The following is an 18,095-nucleotide window of genomic DNA, read 5'->3' as shown; positions in this document are numbered from 1 at the left end:
GAATGGGACCTGGCGCATGTGTGTAGACTACACAGACCTCAACAAGGCATGTCCAAAGGACAGTTACCTGCTTCCAAAGATCGACAGTCTGGTCGACTCTACAGCCGGTCACGCCTTGATGAGTTTCATGGATGCCTATTCCGGCTTCCATCAGATACCCCTCTGGAAAAAAGATCAAGAGAAGACGGCCTTCGTCACTGATTTGGGGTTATTCTGCTATACTGTGATGCCGTTTGGCTTGAAGAATGCGCCTGCCACTTTCCAACGGATGATTAATACGGTCTTCATTAATCAAATTGGGAGGAATGTGGAGGCGTACATAGATGACATGATAGTCAAATCCAAGCAGCAGGCGGATCACCTTGCTGATCTCCGAGAAACATTCACCACCCTCAGGCGGCATAAGGTCATGTTAAACCCCAAGAAATGCGTCTTTGGTGTTGAGTCTGGGAAGTTTCTGGGATTCCTAATTGATCAAAGGGGGATAGAGGCTAACCCCGAGAAGATACAGGCGGTAATTGACATGAAGTCACCCCGTTCTGTCAAGGAAGTTCAGAGACTAACCGGTTGCCTGGCCGCCTTGGGAAGGTTCCTCAGCCGGTCAGGTGACAAATGACTACTTCTTCCAAGCAATCAGGAAGAAGACCAGGTTCGAATGGGGAGACGATGCTGAGACGGCATTCCAAAAGTTGAAAGAGCACTTGCACTCTCTTCCTAGGCTGGTCAGTCCTCTACCTAGGGAGACGTTGTATATGTATTTAGCCGTCTCAGATCATGCTCTCAGTGCCGTTCTCCTGGCTGAGCGAGACGGCGTTCAACTCCCGGTTTACTTCATTAGTCATGTTCTGAAAAATGCTAAACTCCGGTACCCTGTGGTGGAAAAATTTGGTCTTGCTTTGTACATGGCATTCAAAAAGCTGAAGCCTTACTTTCTGGCTCATCCGGTGGTGAATTACACCGACCAGCCACTCAAGCGGCCAATGTCTACCTTAGAGTCATCCGGCAGAATGTTAAAATGGGCTATTGAAATGCAAAGTCTTGAAATCACTTACGAACCGAGAAAGGCAGTGAAAGGTCAGGCGTTTGCCGACTTCATTGTGGAAATGACCCATCCGGTGGCTCCGGATAATCTTAATCAGGTTTGGAAAGTGTATGTAGACGGGAGTTCAACTAAAAACGGTTGTGGTGCAGGCGTAATTTGTGAGTCTCCCGAGGGAGACAGATATGAGTATGCACTACGGTTCAAGTTTCAGGCCTCAAACAATGAGGCGGAGTATGAAGCCCTGCTAGCCGGAATCCGCATGTGTAAGGCGGCAGGGGCCACAAAAATTGACGCCTACTCTGATTCACAGTTGGTCGTTAGCCAATATGAGGGCACATTTGAAGCAACTCACCCGGCTATGATCAAATATCTTCAGGCGGTCAAAGATGAGGCTGGGTTACTTGAGGAATTCCATCTGAATCAGGTACCCAGGTAAGATAACAACCAGGCGGATGCTTTGTCTAAACTTGCATCCTCCGCCTGCCATGATACTCCTCGGTTAGTCTTCTGGGAAGTACTTGAAAAAAGAAGCATCTATGAAGATCCCATTGGAGTCCTGGACCGAAGCTCTGCCTGGATGGATAGCATCCGGGCTTATCTCTCAGACGGGACACTTCCTGATTCGCCACAAGAGGCGGCCGTTCTGAAAAAGCGAGCTGCAAACTTCGAGTTAAGAAATGGAGAGCTCTTCAAGGCGGGGTTCCTTAAGCCTCTTTTGAAGTGTGTAACCCCAGAAAAGGGGAAGAAAGTTCTCGAAGATTTGCACTCAGGGTTCTGCGCCTCCCATATAGGCGGTAAATCCCTAGCCGTCAGAGCCAGACGACATTATTTTTGGCCCACTTTAGAGGCAGACGCCAAGGAATTGGTGAGAAAATGTGACAAGTGCCAGAAATTTGGCAAACTTATTCACCGTCCGGCTACTGATCTGACGGCCATCCACAGCCCAATCCCGTTTGCCAAACGGGGCATGGACATCTTGGGTCCTTACACGCCTGCACCAGGCGGAAAGCGCTACATCTTAGTGGTTGTGGATTACTTCACCAAGTGGGCAGAGGCTGAGGCGGTAAAAAATATCAGGACCTCAGACGTGATCTCTTTCATCTGGAAGAACATCATCACCCGGTATGGGGTTCCTATGTCTATGGTGTTTGATAATGGGCCTCAGTTTGAGACGCCCCAGCTCAAAACTTGGTTGGGAGATCAGGGGGTCTCAAGTTATTTTGCATCTGTTGGCCGGCCCCAAGCAAACGGCCAAGCTGAAGCCTTCAACAAATTAATCTCAGACGGTATAAAGAAGAAAATTGAGAGAGCCGGTGGCTTATGGGCTGAGGAATTAATTCATGTCCTATGGGCCATCCGGACAACTGCAAAGGGGGCAACCGGTGAAACCCCATTTCTCATGGTTTATGGTGCTGAGGCCGTCTTGCCTATTGAGCACTATGAGCCTACTCTCCGAGTCATGCTATATGATGAAGAGGCAAACTGGGAGGCAATGCGCCTAGCATTGGATTCACTTCCAGAACGTAGGGGCAATGCCGCCTTACGCCATGAGATTTACCGTCTAAGAATGACAAGAGCCTACAACAAGAGAGTACACAGGCGTCCCTTGAAAGTGGACGACCTTGTGTTACGAAAAATGGAGGCAACCGGTAGGGCCAATGAGCTTGGAAAGCTGACTCCTAATTGGGAAGGCCCCTACCGGAACTATGAAGAAGTAAGAGACGGCACCTACCGCCTGGAAACTCCAGACGGCAGGCGCCTACCTAGAACTTGGAACGTAGATAATCTAAAAAGATACTACGTCTGAGATTTTGTAATAATTTTTTGTAAGCAAGAAGTGTACTTTAAGGAGAAAAGGCTTTTTGTTTTCATTCTTAAGTTTTTATTTCCGTCTGAAACACAGACGGGTTGCATGTTTATTTTTCTAAGTTTGATACTTGGGAATTGAATGTATGCCTGATTGGCAAAGAGGCCAATGGCCAGATAACTAAGCTGAGCACAAAAACGCTCAGTGGCTACACAGCCGGTCTAAACCAAGACAATTGGCCAATGGCCAGACGACAGATTTCCCCATAAAACCGCCTGTCCCTACATGGACTAAGGCGTCCGGCGACACCCCTCCAGGTGCAATCGTCGCAGAGAGAAGCCAACATGCTTACTCTACGTACCAATGCAGGCGGCCACAATTGGACGGCTGAATCAGCCGTCCATAGCCGTCTGCCCAAGCAACTTAAGGAAATCTTTAAGGTTGGAGAACCAGATGCCAATTGACATCAGACGGTTTCTCCTACCGACTGCATTCCTTACTTAGCGTTTTTTCGCATTAAAATTGTACGCAGCCTCATTTGGGGCAAAAGAGTTGTACAAATGGCTTAATGAACTTCACCTAGGCGATCAAAACCGTCTAGGTAGAAGCGGAAACGCCTGTATATGTACGGCTGTGCACTTGGCTTGGGGCAATCACTATTGTGATTGATTGACTTGCAGACGTTTCATGCTCTTTGCAGCATCAGACGTCCCCAGGTCAATCAACCAACCCGGCTTAAAAACCAAGCACACAGCCGTCCAGGGGCAAGGACAGCCGCATACTTTTGATAAGTTAGGCAAAAAATTAAAAAATTGAAGCCGCATGCTTTTGATAAGTTAGGCAAAAAATTGAAACATTGGAGTGCAAACACAAGCGTAGAAAATACCAAAACCGAGTCAGTCGGTGCATTCATTAAAATTCCACCCAGCCAAACGGCTGTGGTGGATCAATTGTTAACCGGACCTCGTCCGGGATAAAAAGAAATTGTTTGACAGACACGGCTCCTCAGCCGGTAAAGATACAAATATACTCGGCACACAGGCCGGAAAAGCAAGTTTTTGGCATACTGCCGCAGAAGAATAAAAAAAAAAGAAAGCACAAGACTTGGCTCACAGCCGCTTAAATTATTGCCCCGCAGACGGCCCCTCCTGGTCCTTCCCGCCTCCTTCCAAGATCTCAACCTCTGGAGCTTCGGCATCAGGCTCTGGATGCTCCGTCTCAGCCCAGACGATGAAGGACTCCGGCTCAGGCAGCCCCTTCTCTCTCAAGTAGATGACCTCGTCAGCATACTTGTGAGCTAGAGCCCAGACGCCATATTCCTTCCTAGGATTCAAGGCTTCCCAGGCGATCCTCATCATGGCATCCTGGTCGTTGGACATTTCAGCGACCGGGCGGTTTTGCTCCGCCTCAAGGGTGGCCTTGAAGTTCTCCTGAGCCTTGGCTGCCGCCTCCTCCAGACAGGCCACCTTACTCTTCAGATCAGCATTTTCTGAAGAGGCGTTTTGGAGCGCCTGGAGGCTCTCCTAGGCCTTCTGGAGGTCCTCCCTGAGCTTGGGAAGGTCAGCCTCCGCCTGGATCTGAGCCGCCTCTGCAGCCTCAGCCTTCTGGTTGGCCGCCTGCAGCTGCGACTCCAGCTCCGAGATCTTGGCCGCCTGCGTCATTTCGGTTGCTTTAGTTTTAAGTTCATTAACTATAGACGTGTGTAAAGCAACGTCATTGGCAGTTGTGGCGGACTGATTGGCCCGTCTTACCTCATCCCGTTTGCGGGTGTAAGGACGCTTGAGCCCGTCTACCCGCGACATGGCCTGCAAAAATAAACAACTTCAGGAATGCAGGCGGAAAAAAGGGCAAAAACAGATATAATAATAAAAAGAGAAAAATGGCTAAGCTACATCAGCCAAAAGGGTCAGGATGCGTTCCAGATTGAACGTCTCAATCCCCGGGATAGCATCCTTATCCCGCTTGCTTACAGCCTCCAGCATTGCCCGCGCATGCTGCTGGACGTCTGGCCAGCGAGGCGACCGATCTGTACCATAATCAGCGTCAGATTGAGTTACTAAAGCTGCGCCTATCTGGTTTCGACCGTCTGAGGATGACGTTTGCTGAGAGTGTGATTTCACTCGCAACGGCCATCCCAGCTCAGGCGGGGATTTGAAAGGATTCTTACCTGCAGAGCCGGTGTGGCGAGAGCCACTCGCAGCCGTTGATATCCCCCCGGTTGCAGGAAGAGGAACCAAATCAAGGACAAAGGGGCCTGACACTTGTTCGCTTCTCCCCCCAACCCTCATTCACCTCCCAGACGGGGCATCAGGGGTGGTTACGGAGGCGGCCTTCTTGGAGGACTTTTTGGAGACAGACGTCTCCTCCCTAGCCCGTTTGAGATTCTTCTCAAACGTCTTGTCTATTATGCCTCCCTGAAAAATTACAACATAATGTCAGCAGGCGAAGAAAGGAAACTATGAAAGAAAAAGCTTAAAAGAGGTCAGGCGGTTACCTTGGCCTTAAGCTCCCTCGCCCGGGCTTCCGCCAAGTCACGACGGATCTGAGCGGAGGACCGCTTGGTGGTTTTCTCTTCCGGCAGCATGTTTAATGCGTCTTCTACAAAGACCAGACGGGAAAACAGTTAGAATATTTTCAAGAAACAAACTTCCGATACAAAAGTAATACAGACGGAAGCAAGTCAGGCGCATACGTCTATCAAACATGTGCCCTAGCCCGCAGGCGGCTAGGAAACATTCGTCTCTGAACCAGGCGCTTTTGGGGATCCAATTTTTTGGAACCTTTATTGTCTCGCCTGTTGACAGAGTTGCGTCTTCAAGGCCAAAGAGATCAGCCTCAATTATTGCGTCGTAATCCTCATCCGAGATTCGAGGCAGACAGCATTTTCGCCCCATTAGCTCGGGCTTTTTATTGTACCGGCGGAGTTCGGAATTCTCCCGCCTGGTAGGAGTCGTACACAGGTAGAACCTGTGTTTCCAGCCGTCGAACTTGGACACCTTGTCCAAGGTCATCATATATTGGGGGAACGTGGTCAAAGTATACCACGCCCTGTACCCGCCTGGGTTGCGACTAAGATAGTGCATTTTGGCAAATGCCTCCCAGCCGGGGTGAACCCCTTGAAACTCACAGGCGGCAACATACCCCAATATGTTTGCCCAAGAATTGGGGGTAAGTTGCCAGACTCCGAGGCCGTAGCCTCTCAAAATTGCCTTCACCGCCTGGTGAAGGGGGAAGCGTAGGCCCGCCCTGAACGCCGCCTCAAAACAGCCAAAGTAGCCGTTTGCGTTGCGTTCGTCATCTTCCCATGAAATGGTGCCTTCTGGGGGAGGCACCCTTAGCTTCCACCCGTCTCCCTTGGGGTGAGCCTGCAGGAACTTGTCAAGACCCTTCTCCATGAGGTCAATATCCTTTGAGGAGACGTGGATTTTGTAAGGATCGTCTTTCTCCTTCCACGTCTTCCTCTCCTCTTCCTCACTATCCTCAAACGGAGGAAGATCGTCGCTGCTCTCTGAGGAAGAGACGTTGAGACCACTTCCCGTCTCCTCCTCAGTTAAGGAAATGGAAGCTGAGGCGGCTTCCTCACCGCCTTGGTCGTGGATCTCTTCCACGCTTTGGTCGCACTCCTCCAAAAAGGAATCTGGAGGAGTTGGGGGGCCACGCGGCGGAGATCTCTCTGGAGCCGTCTGGTGTCCAGAGCCAGACGTCTCCCTTTCAGGCGTTTGGCCGCCTGAGGCATCACTTCTATAATCTGGATCGCGTGCCGTCTGCATTGTCCGAGCCATTGTGTCCTGCACAGACGCGCAAATGGTCGGAATCCAAGCATGAGGGTGGTCCCAACACCCTGAGACGGCACTACCAGTCCTAGACTCAGCCGTCCTTGGTGAACGGCTGGATTCTACCCTAGGTTGTGCCGTGTGTGTTGGTGATGAATCCATTTATTGCAACGAATATATACAAACGGAAAAATGAAAAAGAGCTGAAAGAGTCAGAGACGGTACCTTTAGATTTGATATCTGAAGGTAGACGGGTCCGCCTGTGTTGATGTGACTGAGTTTCTTCGAAAAATTACGCCTGACTCAGACGGATGACTTCTGTTCTCTCTTTCAAGAAATCTCTCTAAGTTTACTCTGAAATTTTTGTGAAGCGTAAATGAGAATCTGAGGGTAAACGGCTATATAAATGGGGTAAAAGAAGGGGTATTCCCGTAATTTACCCAGAATTTGAAAAGTTAAAAATGGGCGGTAAAATTACCACCATTCGTAGCGTGACATGTGTCACAGATGCCACGTGGCGTGCCACGTCACATCTGTGAAGGGAAAATGTTTAGGGTAATTTTACCCCTCACACGTGGCCCAATCAGAGGGTGACACGTGTCAGCCCGGGAATGGACCAAAATGGACCAATCCCTGGGCGACACGTGTCTTCCCAGATATTAGGGAGAATGTCGGCCTTCAGGCCCAAATCCCGAGAAAGCCGTAATACGGCGTAGCCCATCCCTGATTAGGGTTCTGTCACCTAATCAGGGGCACAAATCCCAATGACCCTATAAATAGGGAGATTCCCCTCTTTTGGAGGGCACGTTCCTTCATTTATTACAAAAAACTGTCCCTTTGATAGAGACAGCTGAGCTAGAAAACCTAGCAGATCCCCTCCTAAATTTCTGCACCTTTTTCTCTCCTTCAAGTTACTAACTTGAGCGTTGGAGGCGGAGCACCACCCAAACGGTGTCTCCGTTGATTTTGTAGGTACAGAAGCTCTCCGGACCAGTCTTCGAGTTGTAACTCTCCCGAGGGACAAAAACACCCAAAACACTAGCCACCCTACTCTCTCATTTTATATCCCTTAAGCACTCTAAGGAGTCCATACTTGACCCGAAGTTCTATACTTAAACCAAGGCGTGAAAGGTAGAATAAACTGAGGGTTTGGATCAAATCAACTCTACTTTTTGTTTAATTTAATTTCAATTTGATTTATATTTTTATTGAAGTTACTAACAGTTTATTCATGATGTAGCAATTTCAAGGAAACGCGAAAAATGAGTAATTAATCACTTAATTACTCTTATTATTATTTCTTATTGCTAATATCATGATGAGGATTATTATTTGATTTGACTAACGCTATTATTGTCAGATTGCTTCCAATATTAATGTTTGTTCTATTATTATTTATGATCACCGTATTGCATGTTAAAGGGAATATGTAATTGAAAATCACGCCTAATAAGATAATTTGGACAACCGGTTTAGGTTCCTTTTTAATCTTGTTGTTTAATTAAGTGGTCACTAATATATTAGAATTATATGTTGCATTAATATTCAACCAATTTAGCGTAATAATAGTTTGGAGCAAATTGAATATTTTGTTTGTATGCCTTTGAGATCACAGGATTACTTTTAAATATAAGAATCGAGTAGAGGTCAATACGGGCGAATGTGACTCCATGACTCACTTCGTACCATCATCCCCGATCCTCCTTTTGTGGTTCCGAACCATATGGAGTTAGTAATCTCATGGATTATGAATGGGGTGTAACCTTCACGGGTCAATCGTTGTTGCCTATCGTTGTCCCTTTTCGTGGTTGCCTTATAATGATCAGTGAACGGTTTACAAGTTCCTTAAAAACTTGTTGGCGGCTCCCTACTTTCCTTGTCCCTAATTGTTGTCCCTAATCGTAATATCAATTCCCACTTCCTAAGAGTGCCAAGCATATTCACAACATGCTTTTACGTAGGCGCACTTCGAGCGACGCCTACAGTTAGCATAATAATAATAATTAAGGAAATTAAGAAAAGATTGAAGATAATACCTTGAGCTAGATGTAGCAATTTTTTGGATAACTTCTTTGGTTTATCAAGGATGAAAATATGATCACTCCTTTGTTAAAATTAAATTAAAGAGTCTAAGTAATTTTTTTTTGAGTTTTGATATATTAAAGAAACTAAAGCTAAATGAAGCTAATGAACTTTTTTTTTTTATTTTTGATTAGAGAAAATAAACTTTGAAAAAAATAAAGCTAAACTTAAGAAATAAACTTTTTTTTTTGGGTTTTAAGATAGAATAAGAATACTTAAGCAGTTAAACTAAATTAACAAAGATAATAATAACAACAATACTTGAACTTGAAATATTTTTGTGTTTTTTTTATAGGGATTAAAGATAATAACAATACTTAAATAAAAATAGCAACTTAATTATAAGATGCTTTTTAATAAGCTAATAACTTAATAATAAAGCTAAATTAGAGAGATTTTAACTAAAATTAAGATTAGAGGAGAATTTTTAGAGAGAACTTTTAGAGAGAAGAATTGTAAGAAAGTTTTGGTGTGTTAAAACTTGAGAATTAGGGGGGTATTTATAGGTAAATAAAGGGGTTAATTTGTAAATAAAAAAAAGTAAATAAGTTAAAATTCAAGGATTACTTTGGTAAATATCAAGATCTTGGTAATAATGAGAATCTTGATATTGAATTATCTTGTTTTCCATGTAACAAACTTGCTAATCTGTTTTGCAATGCTTAAACTGATAAAATAAAGATAACCGTAATAAAATCAACTCTAATATTCACATAATAAATAGGTTCTAAAATGCCATGGTATATATATAAAAAATATGTATGACCAAGTCGTGTCATAACTCAAAAAAAAAAAACTTACATGTTATATAATAAAAGAGTGTCTAAATTTAATTAGTCATTATTATACTTACCAAGGTGTTAAAACAACAATTATAAAAAAAAAAAGTTAACTCTGAGATGTCAGCTCTAGAAGATATACAAAGACGTTAGGTTACAATACCAAAAGGGTTGGACAAAATACCTCAGAGTTAGTAAGAAAAAGTAAAAGAGAAATAACCCCTACCCTTATTAGATAGTACATACAAATTTACCCAAGAATATCTGAACATACGACAAAACCTTATATATACGAGCATTTCAAATAATAACCCTTACTAAAAAAAATGGTTCATATAAAATCATAATATTGATAAGGTCAAAGTGAAAATACATCATACAATACTAAGTCATACAACGTAAATTTAAGGTGGTCAAGAGTAAAATATATTCCCTTAACCGAATGACCTTAAAAAAAAAAGTGAACTCTTATCTTACTTTACTATGCTAAAACGCAAACTTATATTTACCATAGTCGTAAAAAACAAAGACAAAAGATACAAAACAACAGGAAAACAAATAAAACTGGAGCCAAATATATGTCGGCAAAACAAAGTATTCATAACAAAAATTTCTATTTGGAATAGTGCCAAATAGTGTTTGCATAGTGTCAAATAGTGCTTGCATAGTAAAATACAATACATGACGCGTATGGAATCCTGCTATCCCAATTAGCGTCGGATAAATATTGATACAATTGATCCAAACTTAAATTTATTGGACACCACATTTACCGCAGGGGATTAAAAAAAAAGGTAACGTTTACTCACCATTGACAATTGCTTATCAAAATTGAAGAAGGAATACACAAACTAGATTAAGTAAACAAATCTGAGAAAGAAAAAGGAAAGAAATAATAATAATAATAATAATAATAATAATAATAATAATAATAATAATAAAATAATCAAAAGAAAAAAACAAAAAAAAAAAAAGTAAAAGAAAAAAAAAACACAAAAAACGAACATCATGTAACCATATTGTGAGAGAGATAAACAACAAAAGAAAAAAACAAAACAAAAAAAAAGTAAAAGAAAAAAAAAACAAAAAAAAGTACATCATGTAACCAAATTGTCAGAGAAATGAAAACTCAAAGACATGATCTGTATATTTCGCTGCATTCAATATATGATTGCTTCAATATAATTGCTAAAATACGTATTGCACCATTCATTGTACGCGTAATATTAACCATCAAAATCCCACTTACTCACATCCACATATCTATCATGTTAGATAAAATTGGTATAATTGGCCTGAATTGAAATTTATCAGATCCAAAATAGATTAAAGGAATATAAATAGATTAAAAAAAAGGGTTGTATTATCTTAGTCCACAGCTCATAATGGTAAAAAATGTTCATTCAAGAAAGAGAATGTTTGTCATTTCCCTACCTTGGTCGAATATGAGTCTTTAGAGTATTGGACTTTATAGCTTAGGTAAACTAGTCATATACTAGGTTAGTGCACAAATCACAAAAAAAATACTAGATAAAATAAAAAAGGCACCCTAACGGTCTAAGTGAACATATTAATATACTTACTATACTCTAAAGGGTTAAACGATACTTGTTTACAATGACATAGTCCCCTAGCGAGATAAAAATATTGTACTTTATAATATAAAGATTATTATACATATACGTATAAAAATACGGTCTAAAATACTTACTTTTACTATAAAAAGAAATTACCCTTATCCAAAATCTCCACTCACCACTTAATTCTTATCTTCTTCCATCTTCCTCCTTACCCGAAAAAATCAAACAAAAAAAAAACCATTAAACTCAACCACCATGTTTCAAGAAAATCAAGAAGATCAGCCTGTCTTTACATTTGAAGAAGACATGAGGATGATAAGGGTGTATTTCATGTACATTGTGGGGCTAGTGGTCCTCCTAATGGCCATATTAATTTACTTGTTAATCCACAAGTAAAAACCCGAAAATTACTTCGGTGGAGCAGGGTAATAATGCATGTAATGTGAGCTGTACTTCAATATTTTGTAATTTAGAAGTACAAATTGTAACATGTATTTTGGAAATTATTAATAAAAAATCATTATTATTACTCGTTTCCTTCGTTTTATGTAATAAAACAAAAATTATTAAGTTTATAAAATAATTAGCAAAATATTAATTATTATTTGCAAAAAAAAAAAAACAATAATTATAGTAAAAAAAAAATAGTGATAATTAAAAAGGTAGGATCAAAATTTGGTGTCTACAGATTGCCCCACATTGATTGAGTTTAAATAAAACGATAATCAATGTTTGAGAAAAGACACAAAATTTTGATGTACGTACGTTCCCAAAAAGGAGTAAAATCCCAATTGATTTTCATTTAAATATTGGCTTGAGTGCAGTTGAAAAACTGGCTGAAAAATAAAGTGAAATTCTCACTCAATTGCAACACAAATGTTGGCTTGGGTGCAGTTGAAAAACTGGTAAAAAAAAAATAGAGTGAAATTCTCACTCAATTGCAACACAAATGTTGGCTTGGGTGCAGTTGAAAAACTGGCTAAAAAATGGAGCGAAATCCTCACTCAGTTGCAACACAAATGTTGGCTTGGGTGCAGTTGAAAAACTGGCTAAAAAATGGAGTGAAATCCTCACTCAGTTGCAACACAAATGTTGGCTTGGGTGCAGTTGAAAAACTGGCTAAAAAATGGAGTGAAATCCTCACTCAGTTGCAACACAAATGTTGGCTTGGGTGCAGTTGAAAAACTGGCTTAACCTTGCAGAATATAAAAACTCCAATTTGCACGAGCTTGAAGAAAAACAATTTATGAATTTCAGATGCAAAAATAGCAGGTGGTTTGTACTGAGTTTTCGGAAAAGTAGACTCCTTCCGCCTTTTCTTCATGGCCCCATTGCTAACACCAACCCTATAAAAGGATGGGGTACTCATTCTTTTCTACACCAAATCAAACTTCCTTCTTCTTCTTTCAAGCTTCTTAAGTTTCTTCTCTTCTTTTCTTAAAGAAAAAAAAAATGAATGCCATATTTCAAGAATTAAATGAAATCAGTGGAGCTAGGAAGCTCCAACTAAAAGGGGTGGTAGAAAATATTTCTCCACCTCGCCTTTCCCCTTACACAAGTGTCTTCACCAGAAGTATCACCCCTCTCCTAGCTATTCAACCTCGGTATGATATGATTCATGCTGCTGTTGAATTTTGAGACCTTCTCTTTATCTCATTGGGAATCTGCCAATAATGAGGATTTCAAAAGGTGCCTAGAAAGAGCTTGCGTCCTTTTATTGCTCGGCCTTGTTTTGCTCAAAGAATCATTATTTTCCTGTCATGTTCGTTGCCTTTCTTTGCTGTCACAGATTGAGTCAGGGAACCGTTTAGGGCCTCTTATCCTAGGGGAACTTATGATGGGGCTTGACCATTTGAAACAAAATCCAGGTGGATTTGTTAAAGGGTGTCCAATTGTGCTTCAACTTTGGTTATGCGAGAAATTCAAGCTGTCTAGGCCACCTTTTCGAATTCCTTACCAAACCCGAAATATTCGGGAGAGAGGCTTTTTCCCTATATTCTGCCAATGTTGCAAACAAGGTGGATGGACAGACCTTTTTGCCGCCGCTGATGTGGAATGGATCATTTCATTTTAATTAGCACTAGCAGATGCAAGGGTGTTCAACTTCCAGGATTATGTCGCGTCACCTTCTATCTTCCTTGGAGATGTTTGAGACAAGCGGGTTAACTTCAGCGACTCCTAGAGCTTCATGAGCTTCTAGCGGTACCTTGTACCACCTATGAGATTGGTAATGTGGAAGCTCTTAGGGCATCATCTCGTGTATGGCAATTTGCACGAACGATCTCTGCATTTACAATCCTTGAGAACGATGTTCCGACCCCATCCTACACAACATGGTTGTTGGAAGACCTCGAGGGTGATGCTTGAATCAATCCTTAGAAGAATTTCCTTATTGTAATTCAATACTTGTACTTGTGTCTCCTTTGTTTATGTATTTTCAATTCCAAAAGAAAAATCGTATCCGAAGGCGTTGGTCTTTAGGGTATGATGTATGTGGTTGTTGTTTTCATGGTTAAAAGTGGATGTAATCTCGCTAAAAATCGAGAGAGTTTGTGTTAAAGTTTGTTCGTTGTAATCATATTTTGTTAAGTATTGACTTGATCATGATCTTTTAATAATAATGAATATTTCTACATGACCATTAAGCATGCAAGGCAAACATGAATGAAATCTAAACTTTAACATGATACACATAACTATCTAAAGCTAGTAGGAGATTCAAGTTTTTTTTTTCGAATCCCACAAATACAACACTGTACCAATCAAGCATATTACTTTTTTTAACTGATCAAGGTTGGTGAAATGAACAAATTCATTTCCATCAAGATCCATCAATTTTACTGCTCCCGCTGGTGTAAGATGTTTGACCAAGAAGGGACCAGACCAGTTTGGCTTGAACTTTCCACGTGGATCATGAATCGGTGCTCGATTTTCCTTAAGTACCAAATCTCCTTCTTGGATATTCCTTTCCCTGACCTTTTTATTAAAAACCCGAGCAATGCGTCTTTGATAAATTTGAATGTTGTGAAGGGCTTGTAATCTTCGCTCACTTGCCAAAGAAAGTTCATCATATCGTTCTTTAAACCATTGTTCTTCAGATATCTCGCTTTCATTCATTACGCGAAGCGATTGAATCTCCATTTCGATTGGAAGAAGCGGATCCATTCCATATACCAAAGAATATGGAGTAGTCCCAGTTGGTGTTCGAATGGAAATTCTGTATCCCCAAAGTGCATAGGGAAGCTTATCAGGCCATTCTCGAGCCCTATCTGTCATCTTAGCGATTATCGTCTTGATGGTTTTGTTAGCTGCTTCAACAGCTCCATTTGTTTGAGGACGATACGGTGATGATTGGTGATGCCTGATTTTGTACTTCTCAAGGGTTTCTTTGAGATGGCCTTCAAATTGTGAACCATTGTCGGAAATAATTTCAAAAGGTATCCCATACCGACAGATAATGTTATTGATTACAAATTTAGAAACTTGTTTTGCCCCTAGTTTCGAATATGAAGATGCCTCCACCCATTTCGAAAAGTAATCGACAGCAACCAATATATATTGATGCCCGTTCGAAGCTTTCAGACGTATTTGCCCAATGATATCTATGCCCCAGCTGGAAAAAGGCCATGGTGAAGTAAAATTATTTAGGCTAACTTGCGGCATATGATTAAGGTTTGCAAATAGCTGACATTCTTTGCATGTTCGTACGAAATGGATGCAATCACTTTCCAAAGTGGTCAAATAATACCCTGCTCGCAGAATCTTTCGAGCAAGCATTCGTCCATTCATATGAGGCCCACATTCTCCCCCATGTACCTCTTCCATGGTCCTTTGTGTCTGCTCCCCATCGATGCATAATTGCAAATTTTCATCGAAACTTTTATGATACAACAAACCTTTCAATGTTGTGAAATGGGAAGCTAGCCTTCGAATAGCCAACTAATCCTTCTTGTGACTTCCTTTAGGATATTCTCCATCAATTAAATACTTCTTAACATCAGTATACCAAGCATCCTCATTATCTTCTTGGGTTAATAAAGCAATTGTTGGTTCAAAATTAACCACTGGAATTTCTTTTTCTACAATTGTTACTGACTGTACCTTCACATCATCATCCCAAGTCAGATTTACCCCCAGATTTGCCAAAGCATCAGTGAAACTGTTTTGTTCGCGAGGGAGATGTTTGAACTCTATTTCTTCAAAGAATGGGATAAATTGTTGAAGATGCTCCGTGTACATTTGCAACCTTTCATCCCGAACTTTCCAAGCTCCAATAGTCTGGGAAATTATGAGAAAAGAATCACCGTACACCGTGAGATTCTTTGCACCAGCTGCTAACGCTGCTTTGATTCCATAGATGCAGGCTTCATATTCAGCCGTGTTATTTTTCGTTGGAAAGCTAAGCTTCACAGCGAAAGGAATATGTACTCCATAAGGATCGATCAATAATACTCCTGCACCATTGCCCCTCCTGTTAGAGGCTCCATCGAAATACATCTTCCATTGTGACGTACTAAGACAGAAAATATGTTCATCTGGAAAATCATCATCAAATTCATCACCCGATATAGGTCTATCAGCCAAATTTTCAGATATAGCCCTTCCCTTGACAGACTTTTGATTCACACACTGAATGTCAAATTCTGACAATATCGCATGCCATCTTGCTATTCTTTCACTCGAAATTGGCTTCTCAAAAATGTACTTGATTGGATCTAACCTCGAGACCAGATAAGTAGTATGTGCTTGCAAATAATGTCGAAGCTTCTTGGTTGCGTAAATAAGGGCAATGCAAGCTCTTTCAAAAGGAGTGTATCTAGTTTCATACTCAAGGAACTTTTTACTGAGGTAGTAGATAGCTATTTACTTCCTTGTACCCTCTTGATACTGAGCCAAAAGAGCTCCCATGGCCGTTTCTGTAATGGTAAGATATAATATCAAGGGTTGCCCCGGTTTCGGCGGCATTAAAACTGGAGGATTGGAAAGATATTCGTTCATTGAATCAAATGAGGCTTGGCATTCATCATTCCATTTTGTAGGAACATTTTTCTTAAGTAACTTGAATATAGGTTCACACCGAGTTGTCAATTGCGATATGAACCTACTAAAATATATTGAATTCTACCAAGAAATCCCCGAATCTCCTTTTTTGTCCTTGGCGGGGGAAACTCTTGTATGGCCTTTACCTTGTCAGAATCGACCTTAATTTCGTCTTGACTTACGACGAAACCTAAAATAAAGTTTTCCCGAAGTTACTCCAAATACACATTTTTGAGGATTCAATCTCAGATTGTATTTCCTGATTCTATCGAAGAATGATTTTAAAGCATCAAGGTGCGTCTCACGATCATGAATTTTGACAATCATATCATCAACATAAACCTCCACGATATCATGGATAAGGTCATGCAAAATCGTCGTCGCGGCCCGTTGATAGGTTGCCCCAGCATTCTTTAATCCGAAAGGCATTGCTCTATAACAAAAGGTTCCCCATGGGGTAATAAAAGAAGTTTTGGACATGTCCTCTTCTGACATAAGTATCTGTTATATCCCGAGAATCCATCCATGAATGAGAACATGGCGTGTCCAGCAGTGTTATCAACCAAAACATTAATGTGGGGCAATGGAAAATAGTCTTTTGGAGATGCTGAATTTAAATCCCTAAAATCAATACACACTCTGACCTTTCCATCGTTTTTGGGCACTACTACCACATTCGCCAGCCATTCCGGATGCTTGATTGGTTTGATGAAGTTGGCATTAAGCTGCTTTTGAATTTCTTCCTTAACTTTGAGACTAACTTCTGGTTTCATTCTACGAAGCTTTTGTTGCTTTGCCTTGCTATCAGGATAGAGTGGTATACGATGTTCAGCAATATCACAATCGACACCAGGCATATCAGCATAAGACCATGCGAACACATCCACATATTCTTTAAGTAAAATAATGAATGCATTTTGTTCATCGAGGGAAAGGGAAGATCCTATCTTGACTTCTTTTACATCATTATCCGTACCTATGTTTACAGTTATAGACTCTTCCATGGGTGTCACGCATGATTTAGGTTCATTGAAAAGTTCATTATTAGAAAATGCATCATGATCAAGATCAATTTCTTGTACGCAAATATGTTTACAAGTAACTTTATTGACATCTTCATGATATGAGATATCAGGCAGTGTATGAATAGACGATTGGCTAGATGATGAACTATCGGTTTCATAACCGTCTGAGGTAGAGGATTGAAAGGGATATAGTTCAGGGAAAGGAAGGAATTGTTCTTGAGTTTCGGGTCGAAAATCATTTTCAACTTCCGTTCTTATTGGAGTGATAAGTTTAATGGGATCGAATCTAGCTTCATAATCAGAATTTGACGAAAACAAGCCTCTTAAAACTCCTTGCTTTAGATAGTCAGCCCAATCAACATCTTTCAAAAATACTTGTTTCTTATCAAACCATTTCTCAATAAATTCTTCATTCCTTACTTCTGCAAAGAAAATTTCTAACCCGGGGTGAATTTTCTCTTTATCCAAGTCACGCCAAGGTTCAGGAAACTCTTAAAATGGCTCAGTGTCGTTTTGCAACACAAATTGCCCATTCAAGGTTAGAGAATTCCTTTTCATGACTTTGGAACCTATTTTCTCTTCGAAACCCAAACCATGACGATTTCGCTTATCAATTATTGGGATTGGATGCCTCATGCCTTCACCGTTTCGTCCTAAACCAGCTCCTGGAACATAACCCATTTTCAACATCAATGGAAGTCCTCTGGTAAGTGTTTGTGGTATTGGGTCTTGGATTTCTTGAATGGAATTTGGGGGTTGGGTGGATTTTCGAGTTTGGTTGGTCATTGGTTGGCAAGGGATACCTAAACAATGCATACTCAAGGTTAGGATTTCCTCCTTTTTTTGTTTGAAATTAATAAAAAAAAAAGTAAATGACGAATGCAAAAATACATGCGGAAAGAAAGAAAAAGAAAAAAAAATTTGGTAAAGATTTAAAAGACGTATGTCAAGTTAGATAAGTTAGTGG

The 18,095-nt window shown here is 41.0% G+C and overlaps 1 protein-coding gene across 1 annotated transcript; it reads right to left on the bottom strand.

Moving 5' to 3' along the window:
• Window positions 1-15,002: 15,002 nt before the first annotated feature.
• On the bottom strand, window positions 15,003-17,809 carry LOC145616915 (uncharacterized). Its single transcript, XM_081671632.1, has 4 exons — window positions 17,722-17,809; window positions 16,748-17,619; window positions 16,294-16,604; window positions 15,003-15,879 (listed from the first exon to the last, which is right to left on the bottom strand). Exons 1-4 carry the CDS (start codon window positions 17,807-17,809, stop codon window positions 15,003-15,005), a joined length of 2,148 nt encoding a protein of 715 aa, XP_081527758.1.
• Window positions 17,810-18,095: the final 286 nt, after the last annotated feature.

Source organism: Chenopodium album, chromosome 26 (assembly GCF_948465745.1).
Source record: "Chenopodium album chromosome 26, dcCheAlbu1.1, whole genome shotgun sequence".
Lineage (NCBI taxonomy): Eukaryota > Viridiplantae > Streptophyta > Magnoliopsida > Caryophyllales > Amaranthaceae > Chenopodium > Chenopodium album.
This window is presented reverse-complemented; position numbering and strand designations above follow the sequence as displayed.